The 24,228-nt window shown below is 39.8% G+C and overlaps 1 protein-coding gene across 5 annotated transcripts in view; it reads left to right on the plus strand.

Moving 5' to 3' along the window:
- Window positions 1-15,824, plus strand: part of Dab2 (DAB adaptor protein 2) — a 51,431-nt gene extending 35,607 nt beyond the window's left edge. For 2 of the 5 annotated variants that reach the window (XM_077795486.1, XM_077795484.1), the window contains 7 exons: window positions 328-390; window positions 5,222-5,875; window positions 6,879-7,041; window positions 10,880-11,506; window positions 12,091-12,200; window positions 12,789-12,856; window positions 14,151-15,824. In XM_077795486.1, coding sequence (XP_077651612.1) covers window positions 328-390; window positions 5,222-5,875; window positions 6,879-7,041; window positions 10,880-11,506; window positions 12,091-12,200; window positions 12,789-12,851 — 1,680 coding nt within the window. In that variant the 3' untranslated portion in view covers window positions 12,852-12,856; window positions 14,151-15,824. The remainder of the gene's footprint in view (window positions 1-327; window positions 391-5,221; window positions 5,876-6,878; window positions 7,042-10,879; window positions 11,507-12,090; window positions 12,201-12,788; window positions 12,857-14,150) is intronic. The other 3 variants (XM_077795490.1, XM_077795489.1, XM_077795491.1) reach the window with 3 other exon arrangements.
- Window positions 15,825-24,228: the final 8,404 nt, after the last annotated feature.

Here is a 24,228-nt window from a genome sequence, read left to right on the forward strand (position 1 = left end):
GGATCTATATGAAAACCCAATCACAACAACTCTTTTTATAAACATTAGTGTAACATTTATGTCAATATACCATATAATCATTTTAGTAGACCACCTTAATCTAATCCAAATACTTTTTAAAGAGTGTGGACCAGATGTATTTGTTTGGGGACATGTCTACATTTCCTGACCTAAATAATATAATATCAAATATGTGTGAGTTAAATGAAAATCAAATTGTGACAACAATTTTCCTAAATCTTAATTTAGGAGACAGACTATTACAACACTATACAAAGTAATCTTTTTAGTAGACACATGTGAATCTAATACAAATACTTTTTTAAGGGTGTGGACCACATGGATTTGTTTGGGGACATGTCTACACCTCCTGACCTAAATAGTCCAACAGTAAGTGTTTGTTTTTAAATTTGCAATGTAATGGAAATGACATCTCTAATTCAAAATTGGTAATTTACCAGAAATCTTGAGCATCTTTATTGAAACTAAAAAGGTGATGACTGATTTTTTTCCACACAAAGTGTAAGAGACTATTAAAATTTGAATTTTAAGTCACCGTGGGAACCTATCAGCACTAATTCGTATGTTAACATTGCTTAAAGGTTCAATTGAAGGAGCAGGAGGTCAGGCAATAAAACCCTTCTTGGTATGACATAGGATCAGAAGGAGAAGCTGAATATAATGCTTGACTTAACCCTACTTGAAGGAAGTCTGTCTATTTAGATGATTAATCATGAAGCTTCCTGGCCTTTCATCCACTCTTTTCAGTTGCAATGTAGCAGCAAAAGCTTGTTGTGATGTAAGAATTCAAGTACATAAGAGGCTCAGTGATGTTCAACCAAAAAATGTCCTTTTTAGAAAATTGCTCCCTTTTTTCTAGAACATTATGGTATGTAAATCTTCTCAACATTAATCAATATGTATCAACCATTTAGATATGTACCAAATGTTATAGATGAGAAAATGATGATTCAACAAAAAACATTATGTACCCAATAAAGAGGTGCAGAACCAAGACTTAAGCCCTGGTCTTCAGAACTTCTAAAACAGATCTCAAATGAAATGATTGATGCAACTTCAAATGACTTCTAGCAACTTACATTGTTTATGTAACTTCTTGAGTACTTGCTCTTTGCGAGGCACTGCAGTAAGTAAAATGCACAGTACCGTAAAATGTGCTGTCTATCAGGGAGACCAACATTAAAAAATGAAGCACAAAGCATATTAACTGATGTTAATCACAGGGTATTTATCAAATTTAGAGGTTCAAGTACTGCTTCTGAGGAAGGGAGATTCTAGACTTGGATATGAAGAAAGAGAAGGCAATAACTGGACAAGCAGAATTCGTCTAGAATGATGAGAAAAATTATCTAGCTAGGATTTTCTCATATGAAGAAATTATCAGACAGGTCTACAAAATGAAGGCCACTCTTAATTAAGGGTGACAAGTTAAAATAATAAAATACCATCAAGCAGTTGGTGGGAGATTGGGTAAGATTCTAACTTCCCAAGTATTGCAGAGAATTTCAGGCCTGTGAATCCTCACTCCATAAGCACCCAAGTGAGAGGAGTATGGGAGCAGGGCCTTCGTGCACTCCTCTCTGCCCTCACCATGTAAGAATCTCACTGCACCATAGCATCTTAAGGACTTTCTGAAGCCTGCAATGGAGAAATCCACTTAATGTCTTTTTAAGTCATTTTCCTGACTCAATTGTCGATAGAGCCCTTCATTCTTTATAACATTTATTCCTGTTCTACAGATAAACTTTTTGAAATCCTAAGCTAGCTGACCCTGAAAGGTCTTTCATAGCTCTGAGATCCTTTGGATTCCTAAACAACTTTGCTCTTTCCACTATTAGTAGTCCCCTCCCCAAAGGAAATTGATACTTGTGCAACCTACTTTTCAAGTGTAACTCTCAAACAAGATATTGAGAGAGAGTAGAACACTCAAGATATGATGTGGAATTGCAGAGGAAGAGGCAAGAAAGCACTTACTGTTGAATCTACTTTGGTAGACTTCTGGAATATTCGCAAAGGGAAATGAAAAACAACATGGATGATCCTGTGTCTCATTCTTTATTAGACTTCTTACATTCTAAGAACTTTTCATTTGTAGAAATTCAAGTTTTAGTTAAACTAGCAACAAATTAAAATAATAAAATACCATCAAAATAGATGGTAGCTAATAAGTAAGAGAAAGCTAACCCCTGTTAGTTTTCTAACAGGGCTAACATTCTGGTTAAACTTTGACATGCTCTTACATATTGACTCTGTATTCATAGGTCACAGATTTATCTGTACTTGGTAAAACCAGCATATTCAAAAAATATTTAACTCTTAACAATGCTCTGGATGATGTGTACTGAGAAAGAAATCTAAGTCACCTAGACTGTATTAGTGGTTAGAGGTGACTGGAGCTCTCTGCAATTTGTTCATATTGCAAACTAAGCATCATCCCTTAGTAAATACTTCTTTTTTTTTTTTAAAGAAAAGCACTTGAGCATTATGCTTTCATACTATTTGAAAAAGAGAGAGCAGAGGAGGCAGGGGAGGAAGTTTATGTTTGTTAACTTTAAAATTTTTCCATGTGAAAGCACAGGTGGGGGCTGGGGATATAGCTCAGCTGGTAGAGTGCTTGCCCTGCGTGCACGAGGCCTTGGGTTTGGCACTACAAAAAAAAAAACAAAAAAAAACAGGTAGTATGAGATAAACCAGGCATGATGCACCATCAAGGAGATTAAATGTGGGTACAAGGGATAGGATCTAGGATCGGGGTGCAACATTCTAGTATCACTTATACACTTGTGTACACTCCTAAGGTGCTCTGGGGATGACACTGGTAAAACTGAAATACAAAGATCAATGGGAAAAGAATCTGAATTTAAGTTGGGTCGTTGAAGCATGTAGGGAAAATGTGTTGGGCCAGAATCAAATTGGGTCTTACTGTGAATCATCTTGAAAATTGGTTTAAGGAAGTATGTTTGAATACAGATGAGGCAGGATACCACCAAAAGCTTATAGTAGGGAAGCCCTCAATTTGGCAATCTGGTGTGATAGGTGAGATTAGCTACCTGGAGGAGAGCTGTGGAACTCATTTAAAAAACTGGTCTTGGTGCAGACACCTGACTGTCTGCCCACCTGCTTATAGCTCCTTAAGAATAGGGACTGTAATTCACTTCAGAGATCCAGGCCTGTCTCAGATGCTCCCATGGTGGCCAGGTGGATGGAGGGCTGACATTCATAGCATGAATGAATCTCTGAGAAGGGATGGATCACAAATAGTCCACTCATAGGTTGTGGTCTGTTAACTGGACTAGACTCTCAATCTTGGATTAACAGCAAACCCAACCTGAGGCGAGCTTTATACATTTTACTTGTAGGGTGACTATTCAGAAGTCTAACATTGTGGCTCCCGATTGGTGTCCTAAGAACTTCTTCTGAAGTAATAATTGAAAAGGAGAACTCTACCAGCTGTGAACACCAACTGTCCTCACCTAGAGGTGGCTCATAATGAATGAATATTGAAATCACAAGCTTCTGAAATACATTTTATCCTCCCTTTTGATTGTTTACAGATCCTTTCATTAAGAAGTCTTCCAATCCATTTCTTTGATTAAATTTTATATTAAATTACAAGCTCTTTCTTGTGACAAATTCTTCTAGTTACAAAGAGGAAAAAATATGGCTTTTAGAAATAGTGTTTTTATACCTACAGTAAAGGGAGCCAAAAGATAAATACCATCTAGCTCTAATTTTGCTGTCTTTTCTATGGCCACAAAGTAACATCTCAACTGGTAAAAATGTGTTCTTTTCTCTAAAAGCCAAGGAGACATTCTTGAGCCCTTTTTGCTCTTACTAGTTTGAGAAATTAATATTTCCTTAAAGTTGTTATTGTCCCCATGGTCAAAATATTTAGTACTCTCCCCAAAGTAATGCTAAATGTCAACTCTAACTTGCTCTTCAGCTGGGCAAGTTTATTGTTTATGATCTTCTATGGCTAGCATAATTAAGAATTTAAAAGCTGAAATCAGTCAGAAAGAAGGGCTGTTAGACTGAGACCCCTATCCCAAGGTGAATCATAATTACTTATGTCATTGGTTCCAATAAAGATATGTCAAATTCATCATATTTGCTGCTTTTATGTTGAGAAGACATTTATATAACAGCAGAGAAACCAAATAAAATCAACATACCAGAAAAAGAATTGAGCGAAAATAGAATTAGGCATTCTATTGTCTTCTAGATTAAGTCTTATATCTACATCTCTAACTCATGCAAAAGCAAAACATTAATTGTTCTTGCACTCAATAGATGAGATTACTGCCATCACACAGACAACTGGAAGCCACGTTCTGAAAAAAAAAATGTATAAATACTAGAGGTTAATATATGATACATGAGATGAAACCAGTATCTTGAGTGTAACTTTCACAGAACGATATACATCAATAAGAGTGTGTACAGGGAAGAGACTAGGGTGGTGCAAAAGGGGCCCACCTTGACTGGCATCTTCAATAAGGGCCTTCAGTATTTAAAGAGGCATAACAATTGGCTGTGATAGTAAAGGAACCACCTCTCTCCAATTATAGAGAAATGGACCAATTATAGGGAAATGCATGAGACTGCAAACTTTGTCATAACCAGGACTATAAAACATGAGTGCATTAACCAGTGAATTCACTTATTTGGAGATGTGATGCTAATGACTCTGGAGGTACAATAGATAAGACCATGTATACATCAGGTAAGAAGCTGGGCCAGGTTTATGAAGTTACTTCTGACACTGAGGCTCAGCATATTCAGGTAATCATTTAGAGCGACACAATCAATACTCTTTAAGACACCAAGTTAGGCATGAATTGAAACAATGCTGGAAATGAACTCAGCCCAGCTGTGGGTATGAACTAAGTGGAGCAGACACATGAACTAAGCAACCATGAGCTCTCACTTCATGAAGGGCCAAAAAAGTTGAGGCATAGAGAAAAGGGACTGGGGTGAGAGAGGGGCAGGGAAACACACACCCCACACACACACACACCAGTGCACAGCTAATAAACACTTTCTAGGAGTTAATGGGAGGAGATCATAGTTAACCAGTTTATGGAGACCAAATTCAAATGGGAATTTTGATAGTCCTGGTCATTTTATGTAGTTTTCTCGTTTGAAGTATTAACATGGACTAACACATGTTCTTTTTTTTTTTTCTTTCCAAATGTGATAGGAAAGCAAAGATATCCTGTTAGTGGATCTAAACTCTGAAATCGACACCAATCAGAATTCTTTAAGAGAAAATCCGTTCTTAACAAATGGCATCACCTCCTGCTCTCTTCCTCGACCAAAGCCTCAGGCATCCTTCTCGCCTGAAAATGCCTTTTCTGCCAATCTCAACTTCTTTCCCACCCCCAATCCTGATCCTTTCCGTGATGATCCTTTTGCACAGCCAGACCAATCGGCACCCTCTTCGTTTGATTCTCTCAAATCTCCAGATCAGAAGAAAGAGAATTTGAGTAGCTTGTCTACTCCACTGAGTAATGGGCCCCTGAATGGGGATGTTGATTACTTTGGTCAGCAATTTGACCAAATCTCTAACCGGACTGGCAAACAGGAAGCTCAGGCAGGCCCGTGGCCCTTTTCAAGTATGCAAACCCAGCCAGCGGTGAGAACTCAAAATGGGGTATCTGAAAGAGAACAGAACGGCTTCCAAATCAAATCTTCCCCAAACCCTTTCGTGGGAAGCCCTCCCAAAGGACTCTCTGTACCGAATGGCGTAAAACAGGACTTGGAAAGCTCTGTCCAGTCCTCAGCACATGACTCCATAGCCATTATCCCACCTCCACAAAGTACCAAACCAGGAAGAGGCAGAAGGACTGCTAAGGTGAATTGTCTTCTCCACATAGCCATTAGCAGAATGCATGTTCGGTACCAGAGGGTGGTGTGATGCAAGTGCTTTCCTGCTGTCTTGTAGTTTCCTGTGTGGCTGTAAACTAGAAGGTGGGATAAGGCACATCGATCGGTTCTCCAGGAATACTTTGCTCTAATCGCCAGTCTTTCTAAGCTTCTCAGCAGTGTTTGTCACACCCTGCCTTCCGTTTGCATGTCTTGTCTCTTAACACTAAAACTAAACACAAGTTTTTCCATTTTTTTAATGCTGCTATGCTTCTATACCTCTGGTAAGTTTGATCGTCATGTTCTGGGATGGGAGGGCAAGAGTCCTGGCAACTCCCTTTGTTTCTTCCCCACACTAACACCTGCCCTGCACACCCAGCCTATTGCCTTTATGTCCACGGTGGTGGGATAAAATTTTCAAGCTTGTCTCCTCTTTTAAACATTGGTTTCCTAACCCATTTTCTAGAAGAAACTTAAGTATGTACTATTCCCAGCACCATTAAGCAGTTTCATTCAGTAGCAATTGAAAAGGTAGTTTCTATAGGTATCTTTTTGAAACTCTCATTGGAATATGTAGGTTTGCATAATAATTAAGACTTTATCATCTCTATGTAGGCTGATTTAAATGCAATAGAATGATCATAGTTTTTTTAGGATGCTTAATTGGAGTTTGTCCTTTCTTTTCCCAGCTTTAAGCTTCTAGCCAAGGAGAACAAAGTGATACAAATGTATACATGAGTAAAATGTTTCATTTCACAAATCCTGCATTGTATCAGTCACTAGACCTCAATAGTCAGTCCACTGCAGCCATTTGTATCTTTTATCCACCTACCCCCACTATTTTTTTGTTTTGTTTTATTTGATTTTTAATCAGTAATAGGAAAACATTTTTTTTCCTGTGGATCTCAAATTTGGGGTGAAGAATAAAAGACATAGCAGAGATGTATTTCTCTGATGCTGAATAATTCTTCTTCCTCCTCCCTCCCTGTCAGTCTTCAGCAAATGACTTGCTTGCATCAGATATCTTTGATCCTCCGGTCTCAGAACCTCCAGGCCAGACGTCACCCACAGGACATTCTGCAGCCCCACAGACCAACCCTCTGGACCTCTTCAAAACAAGCTCTCCTGCCCCAGTGGGGCCCCTTGCGGGTCTAGGTAGGTGCCTAGAGATAGAGTTAGGTATGGCTCTGTCACTGTCACTCATAAAATAAATGTACAGAAGGAAGGACCTTCCTATCCATACAGGGTTCCATGGATAAAAGATTACACCACCTAGGCAGCCCTTCTCCCACTTTTACTCCTGTGCCACCCACTCCCAGTTGATACTCTTGTCTTATAATGGAAATGTGGCTTCTGAAGTTGGCATGTGATAAGAAATCCATTTTCAGTATTGCATGTACCTGAATTAATTTGCAATGGCTCCTGGAAGACAGTTGTGAGAGACTGTGATGCTCAGATCAGCTTCAGTGATACAGAGGAGAAGAGATGCAAGAGCCTTGCCTGTCTGCCATCTGTGTCGATTGTGTTGGAAAAATAGTAACGTGCATGTCTTCCATGTTACATCCCATAACAGATTGCAGACCTATCACCTCTTCATGCCTGCATCCCCTTTTAAAACATTATGTGCCCCAGGAGAGATGTTAAGTCTAAAGTAGTCATAAAATCAAAGGCCAGGTTCTGGGCTAGGCTCTGCTCCTAGGCATACATCCTGATCTGTCTTGGAATACTTCCACCTTGCTAATATTTTGCTAGCCAAGTGTCATAATAGTCAGAGGTAAATAGTGGGTAGCTGAAGTTCGAAGGAGAACAGCTACAGAAGAGGTAGAATTTTATCAGATTCTTAGGCCATGCTGGTGCCATTGTTCATAAAGGTATCCTTGGCTCTTATGAGCCACCAGGCCTCTCTGCTACAGGATGATGCACAAACACCGGATGAGGTCTGTCCCACTACTCTTCATCCACAGCCTCCAGCTCTTTCAGATTCTACGGTACAATTTTCAGAAACCTCAACAATAGTCTTTGCTGTCCTGCTGGGGTCTCTGTTTTTCTGTTTCTTGGCACCTCGACAAACAGCAAATAGTCTCTGGCTTGGGAGGTGGTAGGGGACCATAAATGAAGAAGAACTCTCCTTCTCCTTGGATAAATTTGACCAGGATCTTGGCTTTCTCTGCCTCCTGCAGAATCAGTCACCAAGATCTCCTCTATCCCCGCCCCCACTCTCTCTGTGTCTCTCTTCCCCCTCTTTTCCTGACTGAAAAGGAAAATATTTTAGATCTACCCCAGTAAATCTGTTTAATCATATCTGGAGGGGGATTGCAAGAAAGAGGATAGTGAGTGGATGAAATCCATGTGAGTATAAGAAGCCAATGTGTTCCAGGTTTGTCTCTGCTTGGCATTGACACCATCAAGAGGCTCTCCCTAAACACTTTGTGTCTCTGGGGGTCTTCCCCTTCCTCTTTTGCTCTTTTTCCTATACCCTCAAGTGGAGTAGGTAGGTGTTTGTCTCTTGCAGGATGGCAGAGAACTTGCATGCAGTGCTGTGACTAGATCACATTCCAGGGCTTTGTAGTCTAATATCAATGCCCTGAGGAATTTTTACAGCCAATATTTAACAAGTCAGCCTGAAAATACAGCTGGACCCTATAACTGTTAATTTATTCAGACGAAGTGAAGCTTTTTGGCTAGGTGCCCCTGTTGAGGCCTTGGGGTATACAACTGCAGAATACTGATGATTCTTCCAAGTTTGGACATGGAACTCAAACTGAGCTCTACAGTATAGCCCCTGTCCACCAGCAGGGATACTCCGCCAAACCATGGAAGGTTGTAGGTCTGGCTTCCGCTAGACCCAGCTGGGGGACTGTCTCCCCTGGAGCTGGGGGGTGGGGAGAGGGCATTATACAAAGCTGAGCCCTCTGCTTTGACTTGCTGCCCTGTGTCTTGATCTAGCTTCAGAAGGTAATAAAATCAGTGTTTCATGCCCACACGCCCTTTTTCTTTAGTTCTTGTCCCTACTTTCTCCAGCTGGGCCATAAATGTTTCGGAAACACAATTGTGTACAATCTGGTGGGTGGAAATGAAGGCTGGCATAAGCATATCCTGGGAGAGCCTTTAATTCCTGGCAAATATCATATTTCTCTCTTTTATAAACACCACTCCCACTGACATGATCTATGACCAAAGCCATGAGTTTTCCTAAGGAATGGGAAGTGGTTCAACATAAAAGATGATAAAATTTGACTTCCTTTTTCTTGCACATATAATTGGTAGATACTATTAGTGAGGGACTCTGGCTTCCTTTAATGAAATTTCAATACATTTCTTTTAAAACAATGGCAATTATTGTTCAAACTAAATCTGCTTTTGGGGCCTATGTTATAGAATCTAAGAGAACCTGTCCATTGATTTGTTATAAAGTCTAACTTATGTGTCAGTTAAATTAGAATTTGAATTAATATACCATTTAGGAAACAACAACAACAAGAAGTCCTGCACCTTCCTGTCAATGAGGCAGAGTGAGAGGATAGGGTATTTGGTTTGGTACCCGTGTGCCTGAACTTGTCCCTATGGTCACAGACTGTGACCACCCCAATTTTAAATGTATTCTTTATCCTTGAAAATAAGAACATTGATTAAGTGAAGGAACCTCTTCTGAAACCTGCCACTCTGTGAGAACAATGAATTTATTTCTGGCCAGATGGCCACATTCCTAGGCATAGAAGATGCAAATACTAAGAAGATTTAAGTGAGAATATCTGGCTACATCACCCCCAAAATGACATTCTTTTAAAGCATATATCACTCTGGAAGCAAAAGTATTCCTCACCCAAGTTGAATGGCCTTTTCTTAGTTGGATTAGAAAATTCATAGGTAAAGAATGCTATTCTCCGAACCTCAAAGCAAATAGGTTTCAAAAGCAGAACATCAGCATCATTCATGAAAAAGTATGAGGCTGAACTGAGGGTGTTTTTCAGTGGTGACAGTTAGACTTATTCATTAATATACTTGGCCAGAGGCAGAAAAGAAAATGCCCTGTATATTAGAACAAGATGCAGGAATAAGTCTCTCAAGAGACAGTGAAATTTAAGAGATTTGGATTTTTGTGATTTAAGTAATTCCCAATGACCTCGGCAAGGATGCAAGCAAAGGAGCCATTGACCCAAGGTCACGTGCCCTGACACAGGCCATTCCTTACCAGGGGAGCATTTTGTTTCCTGTTGTCTTCTCTCCTCCCTTTCTCACTTAAATGGTCTGTTCTAAAGTCTGGCAAGGTTTAGTGAGTGACACATGGCAGGAAACACTTTTATTTGAAACAGCTTTCCTAGGGTAATAGCTTTTCCTCCATCTTTACATATAAAAGTCTAAAACTATCTTGGCATCAGCTAAATTTTATCTTCCCTTTATATAGCTGTGTCAACTTTGGCAGCAATAAAAAGCAAGGAGACTTTGAAATGGTTTCTTCAGGATGAACGCACGTTGGGGCCTTATGCACATACGTGATAGCTGGTTTCCATAAGTCTCCAGACAAAAACCAGCTGCTCAATGCAAAGGTCAAATTGATGACTCAGAGAGTCCAATGGATTATCTTAAATAACTATTTCATAATCAATGTGGTTTGTGAACACAAATTATGTTCACTCAACAAATTAGTTCCTGCTATTGACAGGCTCTGATCTAGTTGTTTCAGATATATCAGTTTATTTACGATTAGTTCTTGTGGATTGTATTATCCTTCTAATGAGGAAGGTAAAAAACATAGTGGAAAGACCATGTAAACCTAAAAAATGCAACCAGCACTCAAATGCCAGTTATGCTGTATTAGCTAGTTAACCTTCAGAGTAATTTAATCTTTATTTCCATGCCAGCTTCAAGGCTTAATGAAGGTATTTGCCCTGGGGATGCTCTGTAAATGCTCTCTGGAGAGTCGTGCTTTTTAAATTCAGGAATCCTCTCCAGGCTTGACTCCTGAGGAGTATTTTTCCCCCTCTTCTCTCAGGTGGTGTGCCAGTCCCACCTGCCCAGGCAGGACCATGGAACCCCTCGGTGGTCTTCAATCAGTCTACGTCAATGATCCCAGGAGCCATGATGGGTGGCCAACCTACAGGTTTCAGCCAGCCAATGGTTTTTGGTGCAAGCCCAGCGGTTCAAAGTTGGACCCAGCCTTCATCCTTCGGGGCCTCAAATACCCCTCCAGCCCCTGCCATCTGGGGCTCTTCTACAGCTGTGGCACCCAACAGTTGGTCATCAACAAGCCCTTTGGGGAATCCTTTTCAGAGCCATATTTTTCCTCCTGCTATGTCTGCTCAGTCCTCCTCTATGCTGTCCTCTCCCCTGGTCACTCCTCCTCAGCCACCTCCTAGAACAGGCCCTCCAAAGGACATTCCTAGTGACGCCTTCACCGCCTTAGACCCACTTGGAGATAAAGAAGTCAAGGAAGTGAAAGAAATGTTTAAGGACTTCCAACTTCGGCAGCCACCTGCTGTGCCCGCTAGGAAGGGAGAGCAGCCTCCCTCTGGGACTTCAAGTGCCTTCTCTAGCTATTTCAACAATAAAGTTGGCATTCCTCAGGAGAATGCAGACCATGATGATTTTGATGCGAATCAACTATTGAACAAGATCAATGGTAAGTTACTCATCTGTACCTATAAGGGTTCCTGGGGTCACTCAGAAGAGACCTCCCCCACCCACCAGTAGTCCTATTCTGGCTTCTTTTGATATTCAATGGTTATGGAGATGTAGTTATTTATTTATTTATTTATTTGTTTGTTTGTTTGTTTATTTATTTATTTATTTATTTATTTATTTATTTATTTATTTATTTTTGAGCCAATCATTTAGCTAGGCAGATTCTAAGGGATAGTATAATGCTGCCCTCTAGTGACAGTTCTTAGAAGACCTGCCAAGAGCGATCAAAATGCAATGGATTGTGGAATTTGGAGGACTGTATGTATAATAAAGCCTCATCAATATTCCAGGGCCTTCAACAAGGGAATTACAAAATCTCTTCCACCTCGGATAATGCACATAGCTTTCTCTTCTGATAAGGGTGAATTTCCTTTAGTAACCATTGAGAGGTCTAGTCTTTGGTGGTGATTTTTAATCCACTGATGTAAATTTCAAAAGTATGGAACTAAATTTCAGAGATAGTAACTGTGGAGGCTGTGTGTTATATTTGTCTACTGACTGCTTGGATTTTTCACCTTTTAGAACCACCAAAGCCATCTCCCAGACAGGGTACCCTGCCAGTTACCAAATCTGCTAACAATGCATTTGAGAACCCTTTCTCTAAGGATCCCTTCAGTTCATCACAACCCTCTGTAAGTATCAATTCCTAAAAGTCATTGCTCCGAAGTTTAAGTAACATTAAGCTACAGCCTCCAAAGTTAATTATGTATAATAATACATAATAACTTTTTGGTGATAAAACCTGTTTCACTAAGACTTAATTCTGAGAACTATTGCAGTATAATCATCTATTCAGGCTGGGGTAAGACTACTTTTACAGGAACTACTTAGAAACTATTATATAGAGAACAACCTTCATGTTTCATTCAATCTAGCTTTTGAAAGGATTTGGGGAGAAAATCAAAGTACTATTTTTAAAACTTTTTAAAAATTTAAAATCTTTATTTCCCACCCATGGTTTTATAGCTCATAAAATAATACTTCCCATTGGGGGAAGCAAATGTAATTTACCTGAGTCTTAATTATGAATAAATAACATATATAACCCTCTACAAGCAGAAGGGCACAAAATCATTGTAAACCTGTACAATGTCTGATTGGTATATGACCTAAGTGATTTCTAAAGGAATTTAAGAAATCTTATGATAAGTTTTGTTTATTTATTTATTTTGTCTTATAACTATAATTGTATTTGTTGCCTGGATGGTTTTTCTCCTTAGGTGGCTTCTCAACCCAAATGTTCTGATGTACATAGGGATCCTTTTGGAAATCCTTTTGCCTAACTTATGTGAGTAGAAAATGGCTATTTAAGTTTATCATGGTGAGGATTGGGGAACAGTGAGAGAGGATGACATTGGAAACAAAGGGTGTGATTTTGATTTTAAAGTTAGGAAGAGTTTAATATTTGTAATTTAGAAATACTAGACATGGAAAACTATAGGTTGCTAATTCAATAATGATAGACTTGGAAGTTGAGAGCAAAATTCTAAAAAAAATCATAATGTAATTATGGGAAATGGATTTCTATTTCATCTCATAGTTTTGATATTTCAGTTCTGTATGTACAACTTAATATTAACATATATTCGGGGTTTTCTAGGGTTTTTTTTTTTTACATTCATATTGAAGTGATTACAAAGTATCCTAGTAATAACTTTGTTTCCTCTAAGCTTCAAGTTCTAATGACTTTCTGAAGTCAACAAACAAGTCTGCTAAACAGATACCATTTCTTTCTTTGTGACAATCTTGATCAGCCTGCAGTGTAGTCTGATGGGATTAACTGTGAAAGCAGTGACAGCTGTTAATATCACCTTCAGATGCAGTGAAAGAGGAAATGAGTGAGAAAGTGGATTCATCTTCTCCAGTGGATTTTATTGTAGACGAGTGTTAGGAATAACTACCTGCAACCAAATCCCTGAGAGGACTCAGTGTAACCTACTATTTTTTCAATAGTAAATGGCAGAAACTGGGTTCTGATCTTGAAAGACTGAAGGTAGGAGGGAAAAGGACATGTATCTCCATTTTAGAGAAGGTAGGGTAAAACCGGTTGGGATAAAACAATATAAAGAATGAAGGGGAAACAAACAGCACCACTAAACTATGTCTTGATCCATCTATAATTAGATTATGTTCAATAGATAATATCTTAAATGTGATGTCAACAATAGGATTAAGTTAACAGTATTCTTCCCTCATCCCTGCTTACCCACAGGATATTCTCCAATACCCCCAGGTGGATGCCTGGAATCATGGAGAACACCAAATCCTATGTATATTACGTGCTTTCCTCTACATGCACACCTATGATGAAGTTTAATTGATTAAAGGCACAATCAGTGATTAACAGGGATAATAATAACAACCTGTTAAATTAGCAGAGTCCATGGGGAGAATGGTCATAGGAGAAAATAGCAGATGTTGTTGAGCACTGATGTTAATCATGTCATCCCAAGTTCTGTATTTACTCTCTTATTCCATCCTCACATCAGCCCTAGGAGATGCAATGACTTTATATTTAATACATGGTTTTCAATCCAAAATTTCTAATTGCAACTTTTTTTTTCTTTTCCATATTTCTTTAGGAACTTGGAATGCTGACTATCCAGAGGAACATAAAGGTTGGCCTTCATAGTCAAGGACAAAGCTAATAGCCAGATGCGTCCTGACTTCTGTCCTTGTCCCAGCTTTGATGGATTATCTGTTGCCTTATTTCTCATTGCCTCTTCCACTTGTAAAATGCCTTTCACTTTCTGTCTAGGCTAAAGCTAAACTGAATCTATGGCTTTAAGTAAATTAAGTTCCCAAACTCTATAGTTTTAAATGTAAATGAAGTAGTTTCCCTACTGAGTCTTTGCCTATCGTGATCCTAGAACCTTCCAGGACATTCTACTTTCTTCACTCTGGTTGGGAGATGCAGCCACCACAGTCCCTCATATCAACACCCTGTTTTCAGCATATTTCCAAGTCCTTGCTGCACAAAGTCATTAGGGGGTTCTATGACCTAAAGATTCTAGTAGGACAAGGCCCTTGTTTCAGACCATCTCTGACAGAGAATTTTTAAAATAAAATGGAAGCAAGTCCAACTCCTCCTTATATATCTAAGGATCTTTTTTTTTTTAAAGATAATAGTTTTTCTTCATTCTAAAGATCAGGTTCTCCAAGGCCAAGATTGTCTTTTTCCTAATCTCCTGTTAGCTATTGCAGACGAGGGGAAAATATAATTAACCTCTCTTTGCCTTCTTTCTCTGATTGTCTTTCATGTCTATTTTTTTTCCTGGCTTCATGTACCATTTCTTCCCTTTTGCAAGCAAAGACTTTAATGGGCAAAAAGAAAGAAAGAAAGAAAGAATGATTCACAGATCTGGGGCCTGTGTTTCTCCTTGGTAATTGCTAGTCCCAGAAAGTAGAATTGCAAATAGTTATAACCTGTATCCTTCCTGTGGACGGGGCAACCCTCCTCTTGAGCTGACATTCCAGAAGAGAAGTTAATGTGGAAGAGAAATTGATCTCAACTCAGCAGTGAAGGACAGTATTCTGAAGAGCAGGAACTGTGCCAGACACACTGGGTTCTTACTGGGGGCCATGCTAGGCCTTTATCACGTAACTGGAAAACTTGCTTGAAGCCACAATCTCTTTGTTAGTAGGAAGATAAATAGCAGGGGAAAAGGTGATGGACAAGTATTGGGGGTTATCATCAAAAATCTAATGTCTGCAATTTCTTTTCCTCCTCATAACCTTGGAAAATTTCCCAGTTCATTTTCAGTCCTATTATTAGCACAGTTCTAAAGGGTTTGTTCTTGCCAAAACAAGATTTATGTTGGATTTTTTAAATGTTATCTCTTGGACCTTAATGCTCAGGTTTTTGTGGGTCCTACTCAACCACATACAATGTTACCTTAGGTGGAAGAAGAGGACAGCTGATCAGGATTTAAGCAACACAGTGGCCTTGTGAGCTTCTGTTGATTAGCCCCAAGTAGTCCAGCTGAAGTCCTGTGGTTTTATGTTTAATGGTAATAGCTGATTATATATGGCATAAATTTCTGTCTGGCTTCCTACTGAGTCATATAAACACAGACTTGAAATAGTACTTTAAAAGTCCAAATACCTAAACATGCTAAACTGGAGATAACTAGGTAGTTGAATTTTTTTGAAAATGATGATCAGCCACACAACTGTTCTGTACATACTTGTTTTCTTGTGCACTTTTCTGTATGCAAATAAAGCTATAAATTTACTCATTTCAATAAACTGGAATGGCAAAAGCTCATGTGTTAATTCATCTCTCTTTGGGGGTTCTATAACCTAATATTCTAATATTGATAGTCTGTGCTGGTTAAGACTTAAAGTGTACCCATGAAAGTTGAGTCAATGTTAGTTACAGTACATTCTGGATTGTCACAAAGATGACTAAAATTATAAATTCATGAAATTGAACCAGGAGTAAATTCTTATCCATTCTCTGTCAATGCCTCACTTTCTTCTCTCAGGCCTCCACACACTCCCTTCCTGGGAGTTTAATGGAGTTCAGTAAATTAGACCTGCACAGAACAACTTCCACTGATGTCCAGTAAAAAAAAAAAAAAAAAAAAAAAAAAAAAAAAAAAAAACAATAATAACTTATTGGTACAGTATTGGCCCAATTTAACCTTTGCCACTGCTCACAGTTTATTTAGTCCTATTTGACCCCACCAAAATACAACTGTGGGGACCAAGTGAGGCAGATTCAGGCTCCTCAGGAGACCTGCAGTGTGATGTGGGTAGGCTAAGGATCAGGTGTTTTCTTGGGACACCCTAAGACACTGGTGCAAGATTCAAGGCTCTCATTTATTTCCAGAAGACCTGGAATAGGTTAGGGTGTTGCTCAGTTGTAGAGAACTTCCCTAGCATAGGTAAGACCCTGGGTTTAACTCCCAGCACTTCAAAAACAAAACATAACCCCTGGTACTACAAGAAAGAGAAAGTGGGTACTGGGGTTGTGGCTCAGTGGTAGAGTGCTTGCCTAGCATGTGTGAGACATTGGGTTCTAAGCACCACATATAAATAAATAAAATAAAGGTCCATTGACAACTAAATATATGAAAAAGAAATTTGCTTTTCAAAAAAATAATTAATTAAAAAAGAAAAAGAGGAAATCCTAAGGTAGACCTTGCTTGGACGTAGATGTCTTAGTGTCGCACCAAACTTCTGTAAATAATAAGACACATGTAGGGAGGAGGCATCTTTTGGTGCATCCTATTATGGGATGTTTGGTAGTAGTGCCTTTTTTTTATCTTTATCTGAAGCACTTGGTCTCTTTCTGACAAGAGTGAGGTGGAAGGTAGGAGAACAAAATCCACATAAAAACAGCATCCAGGAGATGAGGATGAACTGGAGAAGGATGTTGATAAAAATGTGTTGCACCTATTACTTTGCTTCTCCAGGTGCTCTCCACGTGTCTAACTAGTTGAGGCTGGGTGCTATTTCCATGGGGCTGAATTCGTGAGATCTTTCTGGAGGTTAATCCTTGCTTGTGTATGCAAGAGGAGGACATTCTTCTCAGGATAGGTTTAGAGACCACTGTTGGCCAGGCAGAAGGGGCATTTACTAAAGTGTCTCCCAAAGCAGGGATAGCTCTGTTCTTCAGTCTCTTTAGTAGCAATGGTATTCATATCTGTGTGCTAGAAGTACTACATTTTGAGGGAACTCTGTTATCCTAGAAAGAGGTTTCGTTTAGGCATCAAATACATCTAAGTTCAAAGCTGAACTTTTTTTGTGTGTGAAGTACTTCACCATTTTTACAAAGTGCCTTTATTCCATTGGTACCATAATCCTGTGAGGTCAACCTGTTCCTGTCACATCTCATGCTAGACTGGCATCGATGCTTTAAAGTGACTGCCCTCTGTTCCTTCTCCCAAGGAGAGCTTTCCATGGTTATTTTATAGTAAAAATGGGTTGCAGGGAGATCCTTTCAATTAGTGATTTCTGATTCCTTCCACAAAATGTTACCTGTGGCGTCTACAGAGAGCCAAACAGGGTGACTCTGAGTCTTTCCTGTGCTGAAAGCAAGGAGGGGAAAAAACAGAGGATGTAGCTAACTCAGGAATTTTGTTGATCCTGGAATTACCTGCTGAGTGAGGACTCTGACCCATATGGAGAAGTTCAGTACAAAGTTTTCCAATGAAAGATGGGAACTGCCCAAAAGCCCCTGGTAAATATTTAAGCTATTAACATTAGAGAAGATTGCAAAATAATAAAGTACCTAACTCTTGCTGGGAAATGGCATGCTTTTAACTAACTAATTGCCTTCCTCTCAAAATAACTAAAATTCATGTTCTAAGTTGATCTACCAAATGTGGTCATGAACAAGGTAGTGTACCAACAGCAGCTCTGTTAACAAGTCCTAATTTCAGCAATGCTGATGGATGAGGGCCAGCCTTTTATTATCCCACCTAATGAGTGACCCAGCCCCTTGTTTGCCCTTGCGTTGCTGGAAGTATGTGCTTAATCACTGAAACTCTAGCGTGTACTGGAATCATACACGGGCCAGTCTTCAGGGAGACCTCAATGAGAGCTGTGGACCAAAGGTTTATTATATTTTTAAAATCCCGATTCTAAAAATCTGCATGACCATGTTTTCCTCAAGATGTTGATTGTGGGGTTGTCTATCAATTCTCTCTTAATTTGGTTAACTTTCATTATTACTATTATCTTGGGGGGAAAAAGAGAAATTAATACTATTCTAAAACTTAGAGGGTGGCCCGACTGGACTGGATCTGAGTCACAGCTATTTCTGAGGTGGGTCCCAGACTGCCTTCTCTGTCTGCTTATGCTGGTTGATCATCCAAGTTTTTTTGTTTTGTTTTGTTGTTTTTGTTTTGTTTTGTTTTGTTTTGTTTTAAGGGTCATCTGAGATGAGAATATTGGACTTAGGAGGTAATAGGAAAATAAAGGAATGGTTACTGTGATACTTGCCTCTTGTTTCCTTCACTGTCTTGAGAGATTGGGTTAGGTCCTTGCTAGTAGGAAATGATAGGGCTAGAGGCTGGAGGAGCTGTCTTTGTTTTTTGTTAAAAAAAAAAAAAAAAAAAACCAGCCCTGGACACATGTAGGCCGTTCTCAGCCTGTCTTCATTAAGAATGAAATTGAAAGGCTCACAGGAACTGAGATTAGTAGGTGTCCTAGATCAAGCTCCTATAGTAAGAATCCCATAGACTGGGTGGCTTAAACAACAAACATTTATTTCTCACCATTGTTTGCTAATTAATGTTCTAAGTAAAGTAAAATCAAAATTTGGAACTATTAATATGAATTTCACCACTGATTTTTAACTCACATGTGGAATCATCAAAATTATACTGTTTATATTTCGTAACTAATATATGCAAGCTTTTGCATATGTATTCTATTCATAACAAAATAGTAGAAACTACACATCAATTTTTTATTTCACTTCCTGACGTGTGTACATTCTAACAATAGTTTCTACCTTTAGGTCACTGTGAGAAACCAAGGACTGGAAAAACGAAAGGAAATTCTAGTTTTCCTTACCCTTTTCTGTCCTTCTGTGACGTCATTTCTAGTGTAACTGGTTGATTCACACTAGGGAAGCAACAGATCAGTGTTTCTTGATCATTTATTCGTGTTTCTTCTAGTATTGGAAGCAGGTCCTGGTTCAAACAGGAAGTGTGGCCCAACCCTGACCCATGGCACCCCACGCAGTTATAGACATAACCCACCTACACCCACTCTCACTTGGAGTCTCGGAACTCCCACACATTGTCCTCCGCCCTGCTCCGTGCTCAGGGGCTGCACAAACCTGTGTGGGAATGGGGCAGCACAGAAGAGGAGGTATGTTGGACATATTTTCTCTACCCCTGGACAAGCTGTGTTTTCCCATTAGAATTTTCTTCCAAAACAAATGTTCAAAATAAATTCATCAAGGATGTCAAAAGGATAATAGCAGAGCACAAAACCAGCTATGGGGCTGGGTTAGTCAGCTTTCATCACTGTGATGCTATAACTGAAAAAAAAAAAGAATTAGAGAAGGAAATATTTATTTTGGCTCATAGTTTCAGAGATTTCATTCCATCCATGGTAGGCTGGCTCCAGCTTTCAACTCTGTGGTGAGGTAGAGACCTCATGGTAGAAAGAAAGCTGCTCGCTTTGTGATATCCAGGAGACAGAGAGAGGAGGAGGAGGAGGAAGGGGCAGGATCACACCCTAGTGACCTACTTCCTCCATCTAGAGCCCACCTGAAGTTTGAGTCACATCCCATAATGCCATTAGCTACAAACTCATCACAAGATCAACCCATTCTTGAGGTCACAGTTCTTGTGACCCAACCACATCCCAAGAGCCTTACCTCAGAACATTGCTGTACTGGGGACCAAGCCCTCAAAACGCAAACCCTTGGGAGATATTCCACATCCAAATCACAAGACAGACTCTCTAGACAGCTGAGACTTGAGGTATGATGCAGATTTCATGTGAAGTTCCCTCTGGTGAGAGGGCCTTGGAAGTTGGCAATGGATTGCATTTCCCACAGGACCACATCAGCAAAGCCAATGGCAAAGCAGCAGCCTACAAGGTGGAAGCTACAGAAAGCAGAAGACTGGTGGGGCATCAGTATGAGGATCACTCATGATAAAGTTTGAAAGGGAACTCGGAACCAAATCACCGTCTACAAAGTTTTAATGTTCCTTCAATTTAAGCTCAAAAGAGTACTATTTCAGTTGTGGATCAGTCAGCCTTTTTGCTGCTTGGACTAAAAGACTTGACACAGAACAATTGTAGAAGAGGAAGGTTAATTTGGGGGCTCACAGTTTCAGAGGTCTCCATCCATAGACTGCTGGCCCTATTCCTCGGGGATTGAGGTGAGGCAGAACAACATGGTGGAAAAGTATGGAAGTGGGAAGCAACTCAGATGATGATCAGAAGCAGAGAAAGACTCCACCTGCCAGAAACAAAATATACCCCAAAGGCATGCCCTCAGGGACCCAACTCCTCCAGCCATACCCTGCTAGCCTTCAGTTATCACTTAGTTTATCCCATGGGGGATTAATTCACTGATTCAGTTAAGACACTCTTAACCCAATCATTTCTCCTTTAAACTTTCTTGCATTGTCTCACATATGAGCTTTTGAGGGACACTTCACATCCAACCCATGACAAGTTGTAAGGATATTAGGAGGACTATGAAACTCCTGAGCCTCTTATTTACTTCAGTTCTTTGCAATTCTTCACTTTACTTCATTGAAAGCATAACACAGCCAGTTTTGAAAATTATAGTTCAGAGATGGTCCCCAGAATAACAAGAGTTTAAGTAACTGCCCCAGATCACACAGCTGGTAAATGAATGGAATGAAATCCCAACCCAGGCTCCAACAACCTGGTACTTAACCTCAAGTGAAGCACTTCATCATCCACTGCCTCCCCAAACCAACACTGCTCCCTTACTCCTGGGCTGCCTCCCATTCACCAAGATATTATTCCCTTCAGAGGTAGTTTCCTTATACTTCCTGCAACAAATAAGCAAAGCAAAAAAAAAAAAAAAAAAAGAATTAAAAAACATTTTCAACCATTCTTTTCTTTTTAAATGTTTTTAGCTGTAGATAGACACAAGACCTTTATTTTATTTTTTTATGGTGCTGAGGATTGTACCCAGTGCCTCCCACATGTGAGGCAAGTGCTCCACCACTGAGCTACAACCATAGCCCTTTGCCATTCTTAATTAGGCAGATCAATCAAATTTTGGACTTTCCAAAGCTCATTTTCAGGATGTATTAAGTAGCACTTCAAAGTTTGATTTTTTTCAGTTGTTATAAATGCAGCACATTAATTTAACTTTATACTCAGTCTAGTTCAGATATTTCCCATCAACATGTTGAAGAGTTTTTAATGTAAGTCTTTGGCCACTCACGATGGAAGATGAGTTGTGAATAATGTTTTCTCAATTTCTTCTACATTATAAATAGGAAACCATGCTGCATATGCTCATAGTCTGGCTAGAGGTGTGTTGCCTGGTCATTGAAGAAGACTATTCACACAAACCCACTTCAAGACAGGAATACTGATGTATGATTTCATCAAAATCTAACATTTAACAATATCATGATTCTAATGAGTTGAATTCAGGCTGTGTATTAAGAAATGAATAGTTCATTTTTTTATAGTGCTTTTAAAATTCTTTCTTTGTCGCGACCCCTCGCCGGCGAGGGAAAAAACGACACAGGATTCTTCCTTCAGCAGTTTACTCATAATGAAAAGACAGGAACAAGAGAAGAAAGCGCGCGCCCGCAGCGGTCGGTCTGCCCTAGCTTAAGTACCCAGCCCTGCCAATCAATTAGCACCACGTGGAAGAGTCCAATAGGCGCAGCGCAGCGGAAGCAGGCCAGAGCCCAGCCCACAGCCCAACAAGGAGTTGTTTTACAACTCTAACCGCTGAGTCATCAGAAGCAGGAAGCCAGCGCCATTTTCAGGGTGCGGTCGCCGGCCATTTTCAGGGTGCGGTCGTCGGCTCCCAACATTTCTTCCTAAATTCTTCAGGGTTTAGAAAGTCTGCCCATGATGATGATTCTCTCCATCTTTCCATTGAACAAACACAAACTCCTGAAATGTAGAGATTAGAAAAGAACCAGGTGAACTCAGCAGGACAGATTATTGCAGCTCATCAGTGACAGGCACAAAGCCCCAAGACAGAGAGAAGCTCAAATGAGTCTGGTGAAAACAACAAAGGAGATGATGAAGGACCAGAAGCAGGATTAAGTTCTTGACTTAAATCGCCTATAATTATTGACTGGTCCCATTTACAAAAAAGAAGGATTAGCTGAACATGTTTAAAGAAGACAGATGAACTTTCCTGAAACAGATGGAAATTTTCTTACATCACTTGGGCACAGAGAGAAAATGTATTCATATTCACTCTCTTTCTCCTTCCTTCCTTCCTTCCTTCTTTTCTTTCTTTCTTTCTTTCTTTCTTTCTTTCTTTCTTTCTTTCTTTCTTTCTTTCCTTCTTTCTTTCTTTCTTTCATCTGATTTTCAAAAGTCTCCACTCTATGAGATACGAGCATCCACATTAACTCAGATCCTGTATCCTCAATCCAGTAGTTAGGACTCACAGAGTTTAAAACTTTCCCTTTCTTCTTTCTCAAATCTGTGTGGCTTAGATTTAGGTGAACACGGAGAAGGATGTTGATGAGTGTCCTCTGTAGGTTCCTTATATGGCCTTATATAATCTTCTTGTTCTTCTACTCTTTACAGCTTATACCTCATCACTACCTTGTTGGTTTCTGTGGCTCAAGCTTCTTGCTGTAAAGCTTAGGGTCCCCTCCATGCAAAGGGCCTGTGTGATCTGGTGACCCCCTGCTGCCTCAGGTCCCTCCTAAAGCTGTACACTCTGAGCTTTGGTTCTAGGACAGTGTTGTTCTTGCTATAAGTGAGCCCACAATCTTCCCTTCCTTCTCTTGCCAGGACAGAAGGGAACCTTTTGATATTTTCTGTGGCACATAGCAGAAAAAGAAACCTAGGCCAAATATACTATTTCTGACTCTGCCCAATCACATGGCACAGATCCTTCTAACTTGACTTCCTCCATATTGGAAAAGTCTGCAAGTTGTTCTCCCAAATGGCAAGGAGAAAAATGTGTGCTTATCCTCTATGTCTTTTAGTTTGTGTTGTTTTTCTTCTCTTGCTAGACAAGTGCTCCATCACAGCTATACCCGTAGCCCACCCTCAACCTTCTTAATATGCTGGTCCCATTCTAGACAATTTTGGGTGCAAAGTGTTGCTCAAAACATGTTCACTCTTGTCCTTTCTTTCCAAAAATTTCTCTGAGCTAGAGGGGCAGTCTTTTTATATTCTCTGCACATAACTTGAGCTTTCCCCACTGATTTAAGATTCATAGGGCAGGAAATAAGTGTTTGATTCTAAATATGCAAGTTCAACTTAGTGTGAACAAATCAAAGTCCATCTGAAGATTTCCTAGAGTTGGACTGTTAAGCTGCAAAGTAATGCCATAAACTGTGTGTGTGTGTGTGTGTGTGTGTGTGTGTGTGTGTGCGCACACGCGTACGCGCACGTGAGCGCTTTAAATTACCACTTCTGGGAAACTATATTTTCAAAACAAGAACCTAGGAGATTCTGGTAAAGGGACTTCAAGAGATCACTCTCTGAGACCTTTAGGTCTGAAGATTGGCTTAAGCTTAAGGGTGGATAAGATAAGAAGGAACAGACTGAGAAGGGAAGAAAGCAGACACCAGCATTTGTATGGTGGGTAAGAAAAAAGAGCTAGCAAAACAGAAGCAGAGTAAGGAGGTGGTGGGTCACCAAAGGCAGGTGAATGGGGAGTTAAAATCTTCTAAGAACCAAGAAGTGTCCATTGAATTAAGATAAATGTTGATACAGTGGATAAATTGAAGGAAAAAAATGGAGGGGGTCAAAGGCATGTCCCTGAGAATACTGAAATGCCCAAAATGAGGGTTGGAGTTTGAGTAGAAGGAGGTACATAGCAGTCAAGAGTATTGGTGAGCAGAGGGTAGGAGGTGGCATAGGCAGATATGGTGAACCAGAAAAGATTCTACTGAATCATCCCTTAAAATGAGATGCTGTAATGCAATCAGGTGGACCCCCCCAAAATATTCCATGCGATCGTAAACAGAGCTGAGACACAGAAATCCTATCACT

This window comes from Urocitellus parryii, chromosome 1 (assembly GCF_045843805.1).
Source record: "Urocitellus parryii isolate mUroPar1 chromosome 1, mUroPar1.hap1, whole genome shotgun sequence".
NCBI classification, from domain to species: Eukaryota; Metazoa; Chordata; class Mammalia; order Rodentia; family Sciuridae; genus Urocitellus; species Urocitellus parryii.